This window comes from Chiloscyllium plagiosum, unplaced genomic scaffold (genome assembly GCF_037043375.1).
Source record: "Chiloscyllium plagiosum isolate Xiang-an unplaced genomic scaffold, Cpla_swu_hap1 HiC_scaffold_26, whole genome shotgun sequence".
NCBI lineage: Eukaryota > Metazoa > Chordata > Chondrichthyes > Orectolobiformes > Hemiscylliidae > Chiloscyllium > Chiloscyllium plagiosum.
In genome coordinates, this window is record NW_028270164.1 from 26385470 (window position 1) to 26400806 (window position 15337).

At 37.3% G+C, this 15337-nt stretch overlaps 1 protein-coding gene across 3 annotated transcripts in view; it reads right to left on the bottom strand.

Annotated features, from left to right (window-relative positions):
- LOC122563195 (copine-8-like) overlaps window positions 1-15337 on the bottom strand; it is a 664955-nt gene that overhangs the window by 557096 nt on the left and 92522 nt on the right. For all 3 annotated transcript variants that reach the window (XM_043716737.2, XM_087973593.1, XM_087973594.1), the window contains exon 4: window positions 8138-8184. In XM_043716737.2, coding sequence (XP_043572672.1) covers window positions 8138-8184 — 47 coding nt within the window. The remainder of the gene's footprint in view (window positions 1-8137; window positions 8185-15337) is intronic.

Genomic DNA, 15337 nt, shown 5'->3' on the forward strand with positions numbered 1-15337 from the left:
TGCAGGGTTGGTTGTGCCTCACTAACCTTATTGAGTTCTTCGAGAAGGTGACTAAACATGTGGATGAAGGTAAAGCAGTTGATGTGGTGTATATGGACTTCTGTAATGCAGTTGATACTGTTGCAGTTGCACAGTAGGCTATTGCACAAAATATGGAGTTTCAAGATTGAAGTGATTTAACAGCTTGGATCAGAAAATGGCGAATTGAAAGAAGACAGAGGGTGGTGGTTGAAGGGAAGTGTTCATCCTGGAGCTCAGGTGCCAGTGGTGTGCCACAAGGATCTGTTTTGGAGCCATTGCTGTTTATCATTTTTATAAATGATCAGGATGTGGGTATAGAAGGATGGGTTAGTAAATTTGCAGATGATATTAAGGTAGGCAGAGTTGTGGATAATGCTGAAGGATGTTGTAGGTTACAGAGGTACATAGATAAGATGCAGAGCTGGGTGGAGAAGTGGCAAATGGGGTTTAATGCGGAAAAGCGTGAGGTAGTTCACTTCGGAAGAAATAGCAGGAATGCAGATTACTGGGCTAATGGTAACATTCTTGGCAGTGTAGATGAACAGAAAGATCTTGGTGTCCAGGTGCATAAAACCCTGAAAGTTGCCATCCAGATTGATAGGGTTGTTAAGAAGGCATATGGTGTGTTGGCATTTATTGGTAGGGGGATTGAGTTTCGGAGCCACGAGGTAACGTTTCGGCTGTACAAGACACTGGTAAGGCCGCACCTGGAGTATTGCGTTCAGTTCTGGTCATTGTATTATAGGAAGGATGTGAAAGCTTTGGAAAGAGTTCAGATGAGATTTACTTGGACGTTGCCTGATATGGAAGGAAGGTCTTAAGAGGAATGGCTGATGAACTGAGGCTGTTTTCATTGTAGAGGAGGTTGAGAGGTGACTTAGTTGAGAGTATAAGGTAATCAGAGGGTTTGATAGGGTGGACAGTGACAGCCCTTTTCCTTACATGGTGAAGGCTAACATGAGTGTACTTTCTTTACTCAGAGTGGTGGGGTTGTGGAACGGCCTGCCTGCAATAGTAGTAGACTCACCTACGTTAAGGGCATTTAAATGGGCATTAGAAATACATATGGATAATAATGGAACTGTGTAGGTTAGATGGGCATCAAATTAATTTCACAGGTCGGCGCAACATCGAGGGCCGAAGGGCCAGTACTGCGCTGTAATGTTCTATGTTCCAAAATGGATATGGAAATGAGGTGCCCTCATGTGGACTAGTACAAAACTAAAGGATGCCATTTACAACTTAAAGGCTGTTATTTTATGACAGGGAGGTCATGTTGCAGCTGTACAGGAAATTGGTTCGGCCACTTTTGGAATATTGTGTGCAATTCTGGTCTCTCTCCTATTGGAAGGATGTTGTGAAACTTGAAAGGGTTCAGAAAAGATTTACAAGGATGTTGTCAGGGTTGGACAATTTGAGCTACAGGGAGAGGCTGAATATGCTGGGGCTGTTTTCCTTGGAGCGTCAGAGGCTGAAGGGTAACCTTATGGAGGTTTATAAAATCATGAGGAGCATCGATAGGATAAATAGATAAGGTCTTTTCCCTGGGATAGGGAGTCCAAAACTTGAGGGTATTAGGTTCAGAGTGAGAGGGGAAAGATTTAAAAGGGACCTAAGGGGCAACTTTTTCACACAGAGGGTGGTGAATGTATGGAATGAGCTGCCAGAGGAAGTGGTGGAGGCTACTACAGCATTTAAAAGGCATCTGGCTGGGTATATGAATAGGAAAGATTTAGAGGGTTATGGGCTGGGTGCTGGAAAACGGGACTAGATTAGGTTAGGATATCTGGTCAGCATGGATGACTTGGACCGATGGGTCTGTTTCTGTGCTGTACATCTCTATTACTCTATAACAGAGATGAACTGAAATATTTTCTTCCAACGGATTGGGCGACTTTGGAATTGTCTGCCTTTGAAGGGGGTGCAGCTATAGTCATGATTATTTTAAAGGCAGAGATAGATAGATTCTTGTTAGGTAAGAGAATCAACTGTTACCAAGGAAATGCGTGGAGCCATAATTATATTGAATGGTGGAACATCATTGAAGGACCTGGCAATTTTGTCTTTACGTAGGAAGGAGTTCACATGTGGAATGAACTTCCACAAAAAGTGGTGGAAGTGGGTACAGTTACAACATTTAAAAGACATTTAGTTAGGCACATGATGCTGAAGTGTTGAGAAGGATATGGGCCAAGTGCAGGCAGGTGGGACTAGTTTAGTTTTGAATTGTGGTCAGCATGGACTGGTTGGACCAAAGGGTCTACTTTCATGCTATATTACCCTATGACAGAGTAGTCTGTTTCTGTTCCAAATCCACCGAGGCAGGCAGACTCCATGGCAATGCAAAGTGCTTACAAATGAAGCTTAGAACCATAAAGTTCATCCTGCGTAGTAGACACATGAGATGCAGAAAGTAACCTGGCAGGAGAATGCAAATCAAAGGTGTCCCAAAGCTTCAAAGTGAAGTGCTGAAGGGCTGAAATGAATTTGGAGTAAGAGCAAAATCATGATGACAATATGGTAAGGCTGCCAATGTCGACTTCAGTAAATGAAGGGCAAGGGAGGATGCTGTTTATGGATTATTCAAGGACATGGTGAAGGGACATTAAAGTGGATGCCAGAGAAACAAATGGTGACCTGCATCCACCAGATAGCCATTGTGACTTTGATGCCATGAACTGTCACCATCTTGTCTCTTGGGCGGGGATGAACTGCAAGGCGCACGAACTGAGGTATAACTATCATTGAAATTATTATCTAGATAATGATATGAAAAAAGTCTTTCAATATAAAATCTCCTCACTCTTGCCTCTTCTCTGAAAAAAAGATGTTTTTATACAGTTTTGCCAATACATTTTTGCTTTCGCACTCTATGGCTTTATTTATAAAGCCCAAGGTTTGGTATACCATCTTCATGACTTTCACAACCAGCCACCTTCAACAATTTATGCACGCGTACCTTCATGTCTCTCTGTTTCCATATCATTTTTTTTAGAATTCTATCTTTTATTTTATATTGTCCTTGTTTTTCCCTCTCAAGCTGTATTACTTCATCCTTCTAAATGTTAACTTTCATCTACCATATCTCTCTATTCTACCCAATTGTCTGTTTTCTTCATATCTATTACTATTCTTTTTTGCAAGTTTACAATATTCTAATAAAATTGTCAAATAGAAGTTCCCTTTCATGAGTCCAGTTTGACTGTAAATAATCAAACAATGATTTTCAAAGTGGTCTTTCTCCAGCACTGATAAATAGACAGGTCCCAGAATTACTGCACAGATGAGTCAGCAGGAGTGAACCAACGTTAGTATTTTCTTAATAATAGATTCCAGCATTTTCCCAACTGCTGATATGAGACCAACTGATTTCAGGTTTCTCTCTTTTCTCTCCCCCTCTTTTGTGAGTAACAATGTTACATTTGCTGATATTCATTTTAATGGGAATATTCTAAAATCTGAGGAGTTCTGAAAACCATATTTATATTTGTTCAAATTAAGTGAGTGTTTTGCCTATTAAAGAAAAAAATGACAGTGTATTTGCATCAAATTTTATTTATTAGTGACTAACATGTTTTAGGTTCCAGATATTTTTGTGTATTTGTCCATACATTGCAATTATGTTAAGTTCATCTGATTTACAGCTGTGAATTCAGTACATTATAAAATATTCACCCTATAAGTGAAAACATGAGATAAAGTTCCATTCATAAAGGATATTTAACTTACAACATGTTTCATAATAGTTTATAGCCAAATACTAGTTGTAGGAAGTCTATCAGCCAACATGTATCAAATGAGGCCCAGATAAAGCAGAGACAATGACATTTTTAAAAATTTGATTGAGGGAGAAATATTATTTAGGATACAATCAATTGCATTTTTCTGAATCTTAGTGTACAATAATTAGACAAAGGAACAAAATCATGAACTATTTGCATTAGAATTCATTTTCACGATAAATATTATGGTAAAAAGAAATTGGTTCCATATTAAAATAGCATAAATTCCTAATACATTGGAAAATGTTATCTATATAAAAGTGGGCAGATTTCTACATATTTTAAATCACATTCATTGATGAAATTTATTGAAGCAAATAATCATTATCTGGAAAGGACATTAACCTGCCTTTGACATTCCTGGTCGTTAATGTTAGAAAAACTAGGGGACACGAATATTAGAATACCAGGGCATGAGTAGCGATGAGAGAAATGTCAAGGAAAATGAGGATTTTCACTGCTGCTTGTACTCATGCTGATAAGTGGAATTGAAAATTTGTCCTGTACTGTTTGTCACCTATTGGAAACCATACTTATTTGTTCAATAAATTAATAGTTCTGGAGTCCATCTCACATCTTTATCCAGATAAAACATTTTGAAGACTGATTTGAAAAAACAAATATCCATTTGAATCAATTTTATTTCATTATTATGGAAAAATATCTCACAGATCTCTATACTGACTAACAGAATTGTTAACTTTATGACTTGCATTCATTCGCATTTCCTCATCTGGGTGAAGACCAATTATAAAGCCAAAAATCTTGAGTGTGATAAATAACATGCTGTTACTATAGGCCAAGATTGCTTGATTTTTCAAGTCTGTCCATCAAATGCACTCTCCCAAATGAATACTACTGACTATGCCTATGACTCAGATGAGAATCTTACAACTGTATTTGTGTAAGGAAGGTTGGGGGTTTAAGGAAATCTTCAACATTAAGCGGTTTTATGCTGTATGTGAAATCCATGTCATTTTATTGTCTTTTAATTGTTAGTTTGAGCATTAAACACGTTAGCCTGTATCTTGCACTGCTCTTTGCATTTATAGTGTGTCCATACAGCATAACGGAAAGCCACATTAAAAATTGAAAATCCTTTGAAAATTGCAGGCTCATAAAGATGCCAGTTCCAAAGAAGAGTCACATTTGACTCAAATCATTAACTCTATTCCTCTCTCTTGACAGGCAATTCCAGACCTGCTGAGTTTCTGCAGTATCTTCGGTTTTTACTTTAGATAGCATCCAAACTATTTTGCTCTTCTCTTAAATGTGCAAGACGAATATAAACGATAGTTAATTGGGTTGAAAATTAATTTTAATGCTGACAGAGGAAACAAACTAGTGCACATTTGGTACTTCCTTGGGCTCTAATTGTTCATATTGATTTATGCTCACTTTAAGTTTGAGCATGCTCTCATGTAATTGGGAGAATACAGAATAGAAAGATTAATGCAACATTGCATATATTTGCAGGGCCAAATTCTGGGTTGTGCTGAAGAAAGAAAATGCTAGGCTCACGCCCCGTGGGAGATTTTGTGATGACCTTCAATTCATTGTATTTCTATAAATGTTTCATACACATCATGGTGTTGGAGAACTGGGCAGTGAAACAGCAATAAAAAAGGATGAAATGGTTGCAGATTATAAAAAGGTTACTGAAGAATGTGAGAATAATTGAGATTTTAAATACCAGATATTGAAAAAGAAACTAGTTGATGTTCCAATCTCATTCCTGGTAAATATTCATTAAAATATCGATATGAGATTTCCTTTTGCATGAATACAGAACAGTATGATATTGCTATGATCCAGCTGATGTTATGACTGGATATGTAAAATCCCAGAGTGAACCCTGACTTGAAAGATATTATTTGCGTTTAACAGGGCAGTCTTTCACTGAACCACAAACACCAATGCTGCAGTTTTGATTTTAACAATCAAAAAATTTTTTTTAAATTTATTTTACATAACAAAATAGAAAAAAAACTACACATAACAAGTTTAAAGACGTCAAAACAAATGCAATTCCATTATTCCCAACAACACTCCTTTTGCAATGTCCACATGAGAGAATTCTCTTAACTTTCACATCTACTGGGCTTAATGTAACTGTGGCTTCAATTCCCCTTTATCAGAAGCTGATTGTAGTATGAAGGTTCAAGGAAGAAACTGAGTTTAAACTACCTCAGCTTCAAATAATTCCTTCAGGGTTGTAATATATCATTTCTGGTCTAGAACTTCCAAACAAAACTGCTTACATTGAGGTAATCTGTTTTCTAACAGTTTAAAACCATTTCTTTTCATCAGAAGCTACTGTTGTACATATTCAGCTTTAGCCAAGATTCCTGCAAATTCAATCCCTGACCTTCTAAACTGAAAGCCTAATGCATAACTGTTTGTCTGCTCATAATACATTCCCAACGAAAGCAAAACACCATTACTATACAGGAAGTATAGGATATATTGTTGCAGTTATGCAGGACCTTGGTGAGGGCGCACACCTTTAGTATTCTGTGCAGTTTTGGTCTTGTAGACATTCTTGCTATTGAGGGAGTCCGGCAAGGGTTCACCAGACTGATTCCTGGGATGGCAGGACTGACATATGAAGAAAGACTGGATCGACTTATATTTGCTTGATTTTAGAAGAATGAGGGGGGATCTCATAGAAACATATAAAATCCTAATGGGATTGGGCAGGTTAGCGGTGGGAAGAACATTCTCGATGTTGGGGACGTCCAGAACTAGGGGTCACAGTCTAAGAGTAAGGGGTAAGCCATTCAGGACTGAGATGAGGAAGAATTTCTTCACTCAGTGAGTTGTGAACCAGTGGAATTCTCTCCCAGAGAAAGCTGTTTGGGCCAGTTCATAGCTATACTCAAGAGGGAGCTGGATGTGGCCCTTGTTGATAAAGGGATCAACGCATATGAAGGGAAAGCATGAATGAAGTACCGAGATTTTACCATCAGCCATGATTATATCAAATGGTAGTGCCAGCTCGAAGGCCCAAATGGCCTACTCCTGCACATATTTTCTATGTTTCTGTTTTAAAAGGAATTACCATCATTATGTGTTAATCCTTAAACCCCTTCAGACATACAAACCAAATCATTATGCCACTAGTTCAAGCCCAAGTCTAAAAATGAATTATGTTAACAATATAGATAAATTATACATCAGACTTCACAAAATACAAGTTATGATATTGTATAAAAAGGTAATTCATTAGATATGAATGCTAGCATACAAGAGATTCTTTTCCTGCATTATTTCATTTGTTCTATTTATTTCAATATATTGATTGCCTGTCAATTCATTGTCTCTGGCGATTTTCTTACTGATTATTTATCCTTTAGCAAATAAGCCCTATTCTGATCCAGGAAGTTTTTATCATTTATTCTGCCTTTTTCTTGCAATTTATCTCCTCTTCAAATTGTTTTCCATGCAGATCTCATGTTTTTCTAAGCCCTTTAGCACATTCAGACTCAAGATCAGATGTTTTAGTCATGAATCTATTAATCTATTTAAAATGATTGAAATAATTACAACTCTTTTTCTTACCCAGGTCACATAAGGAACTTAAATTCAGCCTGTGGGGATCATGTGGACTCTCTGCTCACCATTATTTAGATTACTCATTTAAATCAAAAATAGTAATGTTAATGTTGATGAAGTGATAAAATGTATAAGGGTAAACACTGCTGCCAACATACCACCTTTAAATTAATGCTAGAAATTCTAGTAAACTGGGTACCTATTTCATACTGAAGACAGATAAACATCATTCTGATAGTTATGGCAAGGTACTCCTCTACAAGTTCAAATAGTTTTGTCGGTACATTTTTAAATTAACACTTAATTTAAAGCTATAAAATCACCCAAACTACAATATGTGCTTTAATGTATTCAGGAAAAAGCAAGTTACAACAATCAGCTTAGCAAAATAAAAGCTACAATTCTGACTTCAAGTCAGTGCCTGAGTTGATTATGAACCCATCCTGCAGCAGAAAATTTGAAAACAGCTCTAAAAATCTCAACCAAAACACTTCGCTGGATAAAATTCAGTCAACTTAAAATAAGTATAAGGATTATTTATCAAGTTTAGCTATCCTGGTTCTACAAAATTCATATCATATAATCCAGATATGAAACATTCAGATCCCAACACATTCAGAATTATATTCAAGGTTAAATAATAGTTTGGTTGAAATATTTGAATAAACTTCAGTTCTATTTGTTTTGATCTGTACTATCTGCTTTACAGATAGTGGCTATTTTTCATTTACTGAAAGAAAGCACAAATACATCAGTGCAGTAAGAAAACTATTTCTTACCTCTCTCCACTGAATCGTCTCAATTCCTTGTACATATAGAACACATACTGTAAAAATAAGAAGTTTTCAATCAGAAAAGACAAGGTAACAATGGAAACTTCTTTCAAAAAAATATCAGCAAACTCAGCAGACATGAATTTATTCAAGTAAAGATCAAAGTAACAGGCTTAGCTCAAGCGCCCATCACAACAAAAGGCATTCTCTGCATATAAATGATTGAAGAATGGATCATATTCTTCAGAGCACAGCTTTGAGGTCAGATAGCAAAGTTATTTTTAAATGGAATGGACTGGGTGCTAAGAATATCTCCAAAACTTCACAGCAGAGTTATTCTTTAGTTCACCAAGTGGAATAACTTATTTGATCGAGGTTTAGTTCTCTTTTGCTCAAACAAGATCTCATTGATTAAAGAGATCTTTTTGATAATCATGAAATCTGGGTCCCTGTGGGTAGGTCAAGCTCACCTTTTGACCTACCTGACACATGAATATGGAAACCACATTCACACTTGTTTAGTTCAAAGGTAGCTTTACAAGGTCTCCTATTTGAGGGGTTTTTCACTTCTCGGAGGTTTCCAAAATGTTAGTGTTCAATTATTTTAAACCGCACATATTTTAAACTTTTGTTTGCTTGTAATGGCAATGAAAATGTATATCATGCAACCTATTGTGTCTTTCTTATCCAGATGTCTATCCAAATAGGTTTAATGACCACTTCCCTCTTTCCCCAGTCTAGCTACTACGGAACAGATTTTAGTTTGCATGTCGTTGATAATTTCACAATTATTCAGTCTTCCTTTGCTTATTCATCAAAAGCTAATTTGTTTCAAATGCAAAGGGGTTAAACTTCTGAATAGTGAGCTACTGAATTGGCTACTGGTCTGGAAATTAAATTTCTGTCTGGTAGCAGTTGAGAATCAGTGACATCTTAGACTCTTTAAAAATAGATAGATTTGAGGCCAAGTGAGAAAGTTAGACTGCAACAGTAGGCTTTTGGATAAACTTCAATTTATAGAAGATAGAAGATGGGAGGCTGGCCCAGAGCAGCACTTGTATATTTAAAGTCCAGGGTAACAAGGCATGGACGACGGTTTCAAAAGATGAACCGAGGCAAAGTGGGAAGTAGGTGATGTTACAGAGGTGGAAATCTGTATTCTTTATGACGAAGCAGATATATGGTCCAAAGTTCACCTCAGAGTCAACTACCAAGGAACTGAGCAGTCTGGGTCAGTGCCCTATGGTTGGCAGGGAAAGGGATGGTGTTGAGGGTTAGGGAACCAAGTATGTGATAGGCAGCAGAAATAATGGCTTTTGTCTTCCCAGTGTTCAGCTGAAAATTTCCATGACTGCCGAAGTAGGCTGCATATGTCCAGTGGCCTATTTCTATATTAAATCACTTCCCGCCTCAGGCGACTGACTGTGTGGAGTTTGCACATTCTCCCCGTGTCTGCGTGGGTTTCCTCCGGGTACTCTGGTTTGCTCCCACAGTCCAAAAGATGTGTAGGTCAGGTGAATTGGCCATGCTAAATTGCCCGTAGTGTTAGGTAAGGGGTAAATGTAGGGGTATGGGTGGGTTGCGCTTCGGCGGGTTGGTGTGGACTTGTTGGGCCGAAGGGCCTGTTTCCACACTGTAATGTAATCTAATGTAATCTAATCTACTGTAATCTAATGAGGAGGGGAAATAATTTCTTATTGTAAGGAAAGTGTGACAAAGATGAATTTACAGTACCAGCAATACTGGTTATGAGAGCTTTTTTTTTGTTCATTTGCTGTCTTGCCGAGACTTGACCAAATAGGTAGAAGTGAGAAAACATCACCAGAAATATCTTCATGTTCTGGCCAATTTGCTGACAATCTCTCAATCCTCCCTGCTGTGGGATTTGCAGGAATTCAAAACAGAGGCCACTAAAAAAATACATTACGAAAGTTCTCCAATTTTGAAACTGAAGTAATTTCTGAAATAATTTAAAATGTGCCAGGTTCTGAGTAAAAGAAATGAAGACTAAATTACAATAAATTTGTGAGTATCATTATAAAGCCAACAATCAGTTCATTTCTTTACCTTTATTCATTACTTTGCAGCATCCAAGTGTGTTTTCAATCCATTTCACATTGTCTGAATGCTTCAACAACTTTATTGCATGATTTACATTTTTTCTGTTCCAGTCCTCTAATTGACACCTTTTCATACAGCTGCATCTCAACTTAAAAATGATCATCTTTGATAACCTGACCTATCAGGTTCACTTGTTAACTCAGCTTTATCACAAAATTAATGGAGCACAGTAACACTGAACTGGGTATCACGGATATTAATCAATAATTAATATAACTTCAAAAATAGCATCAAAGGAAAAATTTTCAGAGATGCCTTTTTGATTCTATTTCCAATTCAGTGAAAGGAAAACTACTTCTAAATTGGCATAAATTGGCAAAACTACTTCTAAATTGGCATAAGATCAAAACACTATGCCATGATGCAGCCATTATGCAGCATTTGCTTTAACAGGTAGATGGTAAAGACCAAAACTAAATTTTGCCATCAAACTCTCAGTTCCTCTTTCTCAAAGCAGCTCTGTAGTAAGTAAAAAACTTAAATGAGCAAAGACCATTTTATCACTGATTTAATTTCTTTATAATAGGTAATTTTCAAATTAATTTAATAGCATTAAGCTGGAACGGTGAGTCAAATGAACAAAATAGAATGGATAATTGGGCATACTATATTGCAACCCGACACATGTGATTTTTAAGTTCCAGTGTTAAGTTGAAAACTACTGCCCTAATGTCACTGATTATACTTACTGACCCGGTTGATCATTGCAAATGCTTATTGCTCTCTGTGTGAAGTGATTTATTTCTCGAAGACATTTAAAATTTCTACCTCACTGACTTATTTTTTTCTCTATCGGTATGACTGACCTTAAGAATTATATTGTGTGTGAACCTTATCTATGGTATTTAATGCTTTATATACCTTAATATAATTCTGACTGTAGAGCTTAAACTACTCGAATGGTCCATTATCATTTGTTCAATTTGCATATAAGATCATTCTGCTTGCACTCCACAGCACATTTTCCAACAACTTCCAATACTTTTGGCAATGTACTCAATATGACCAAAGTCTAATTACTGCATTGTGAAGTTTCACATAACATCTATTGGCAAACCTGACCCAATGTCACATTTGTACTCTAGTAAAACGCTTTCATCTGAGTCATGTAGTTAAGGTTCAACCTCATTTGAAAACTTGAGCACATAATCAAGGTTAACACATCACTGCACTTTTGAAAGTTCTGCATTGTCTAAGGTTATTTATTTTGAACAAGCATTGTCTGCTTGTTCAGGTCTCATTGCCCACTTCAAAGAACAGGTGGTTGAGGGAGGGGAGGGAGTGTAGGAATATTCTGGTACCTTGACAAACAATTCTACTCAACTAACATTATCACAACAGATTAAGCGAAATGTACTTCAGATGCTACCCAGGGTGGCTTTGCTAATAATAAATTATGGGTGTGGCCTAAATAACAACAATAACAATACGTAATTCATTGGTTTTGAATTATTTTCAATTGTCACAAGGATATAAGTAGCACTACTTTCACTGTACCTATTTTTTAATGCATTGTTCAAGCTACTTATTGCATGTTTTATTGACACAAAGTGACAAATGTACTGACAGTCTGTTTCAAATGTTCCATGGGCTAATGTTAGTCACATCATTCAGTTATATCGATGTAGTAGCAAGTCATATTCATGCTACATGTGCCAGGCAAGGAACATTTCTGACAAGCGGGAATCTAGCCATCGTCCTTGTCATTCAATGGCATTACCATCATTACTACCCACTAACATTATCCTGGGAGTTACCTTTGACCAGAAATTGAACTGGACATATAAATACTGTGGCTACACCAGCTAAGAGGCTAGGAATCCTCTAGCAAGTAACTCACCTCCTGACTGCCCAAAAGCCTTTCCACCATCTGTAGGGCAAAAGTCAGGAATGTGATGGCATACATTTGCCTGGATGAGTGCAGTTCCAACAACAGAAGCTTGACACCATTCAGAACAATGCAGCCCACTTTACTGACACCATATGCACAAACATTCACTCACTCTACCACTTACACTATGTCAGCACTATGTAACATCTACAAAATGCACTTTTGAAACTCACCAAGGCTCTGTGGACAGCACCTTCTATAACCATAACCACTACCACCCAGAAGGACAAGGGCAGTGGGTAGTGGAAACACCAAGATCCGCAAATTCTTCCCCAAGGCACTCACTGTCCTGACTTCGAAATATGTGACCATTTACTCACTGATAGGGTTAGAATTTTGCAACTACCCTGCTAATAGTATTGTGAGTGTACTAAATAAATGGACTGCAGAAGTTCAAGAAGGCAGCTCATGATCATCCTGTCAAGAGCAACTTGAAACAGACAATAAATGCTGGCAGCGCTAGTGAAGCCAACATCTCCTGAATGAAATGACTTTGTCAATGCTATATCACTGGACAGTATGCTTCATAAACAGTTCGACATGAATTACTCTTCAATGTATATCCAGCGTACTGCATTTATGGTTGCTCAGCACCCAACTACAGTGCAACAATGCATCAGTCAATCAACTATTTTGAGAGCAGAAATACACTTCATGAAGCTGCAGCATTTTGAGATGAATAGTGTGATCATTTTGAACTTTTGGAGCCATAACACGTAACAAATTGAGTTTAATACCAACAGTTATTTTTCTGCCCAAGAAGAACATAACAAATAGGAGCAAGGGCAAGTGTTCAATCTCTCAAACCAGCCCTGCCATTCCAGAAGAATGTGGCTGATATGACCAAGGCCTCAACTTCTTTTTCATAGTTTTTTGCAATATTTTGCAATATTGAGGAGTTGAGGTCTACCTAACTCCTCTTTATATACATTCAGTGTCAAAATACTCTGAATCTTGTACATTTCAAAAAGAAAATTAAAACCAACAAATATTGAAAATCTACAAGATTCCAAGGGGCTTGACACAGTTCTCAGAATTCCAGGCATTCAATACTCTCAAGGATGAGATTCCTTCACATCGTAGTTTTAAATGAGTGCCTTCCTATTCTGTAACAACATCCTCTACTGGCCACACTAGAAAAAGTACCTTCTCCACAACTACCCTGTCAAACCTCTCAGAATCTTCTATACTTCATTAAGAAGAATAATACCAACAGGTATGAAAATATGCAATTCTAACAACCTAGAGAATTGTGAAGGCTGGGTAACTGAATGTGTTTAAAGAGGGGGGAAGAGAGCCCTTATCTCCTTGATATTGTGAAAAGTTATGAAGTACTTGCTTCAAGAGCAGTTGAAGCCTTGGTCATTTGAGCCACACTCTTATGGAATGGCAGAGAAGCTTGAGAGGCTGAAAGGCTTGCTCTTACTCCTATTTCTTATGTTTCTGGCAGAAAAATAAGAAAATAAGAAACTAAGCTTTTCAGCCTCTCAAGCCTGCCCCGACATTGCCCATCTCATTCTTCTAAACTCTAATGAATAAAGGCTGAACCTGAACAGCCCCTCCCGATAAATCCATCCTTTCTTTGCAGGAATCAGTCGAGTGAGTCTCTTTTGAACTGCCTCCAATCTTAATACATCCTTATATAAATCCTAAAAACTGTAGACACTACTCCCAGATTATCCTCACCACCACCCTACACAATTATAACAAGTCTTTCCTATATTTAAACACTAGCAATAAAGACCAAATTCCATTTGCTTTCTTCATTACTGCAGCGTCTACATGTTCATATTTCAGCATTACTACAAGAACACTCAGAATTTTTTGCAATGTAACGTGCTGGAGTGTCTCTCTCTCTCTCCATTTAAGTAATAAACTGCCTTTCAATTCTTCCTACCAAAGTGCATTATCTCACACAATTTGCATTAAAATCCACCTGCAAAGTCTTTGCCCACTCACTCAACCTATTCAAATCATCTTGCAGGCTCCTTATGTCCTCTCATTACATGCCTTTGCACCTATTTTTTGTCTTGTCAGAAAATGTGGATACATTACAGTTTGCCTCTTCCTCCTCCAAGTCATGAATATCCATCATAACTAAATGAAGCCCTAGGACTGAACCTGTGGCACTCTACCTGTTACATTTTCCCCACCTGAAAAAGACCCATTAATCCCAATTCACTCTGTCTTCTGTTTGTTAAGTAACCTCAATTCATGTTAGTACATTACTCCCAATATTGTGATCTCTTACATTGTGTAATATCATTTTCTGTGGCACCTCATTGAATACTTTCTGGAAATTCAAGTATACTACATCTCCAGGTTCCCCTTAATAAAGTCTGCTTGTTGTATCCTCAAAGGAGCCTAGAAAATTTGAAAAACATGCTTTTCCTTTTATGTAACCATTTTGATTCTGTTTCATTGTGTTTTGTTCTTCTAATTTCTATTTCCTTTCTATTTCTTCCTTAAGAATAGGCACGAGTATTTTCCCAACAATAGATATTAGGCAAACTGGCCTTCTGTGTCCTTTCTTTCATGAAGAGGAGTATCACAACAATCCACTAGACCTCTTCTGGAATCCAATCGGTTGCACAATATTGGCCAATGTTTCCGCTATCTCTGTAACCACTTAATTTAAAACTCTTGGATGTAGGTTTCAGGTCCAAGTGACTAGTCTGTTTTCAGACTCAATAGTTTTTTTTAAAACCACTGTGCTTTGTGGCAGAAACTATTATAAGACCTTTCCTTCAATTAGCATCTTGCTTATCTGATATCTTTGGGATGTTCATAGTGTCCTCCACCATGAAGATCAATGAAAAATACTGGTTTAAATGATCTGCCATTTCCCTGTTTCACATTATCAATTCCCCAGTTGCATTGGTTAAAGGTGCCAAAATCACCTTCAGTACACTTCTTATATACCTGTAGAAATTCTTGTTGTCTCTTGCAAATTTCCTTTCATCATCAGTTTTCTCCCTCTTTATTAGCCCTTTTTAGTCATCCACTGCTCATTCCTAAAAAAAATCTCAATCCTCTGGCCTACCATCAATTTTTGCCACCTTGTATGGCTTGTTTTTATTGGATACACTCCTTGACTAACTTTGTTAACAACCATCTCACTGAGTCCCTCTTTTTCACTGGAATGACATTTTTGCTGAATGTTATAATTCAGCTTTAATGGCTATCACTGTACA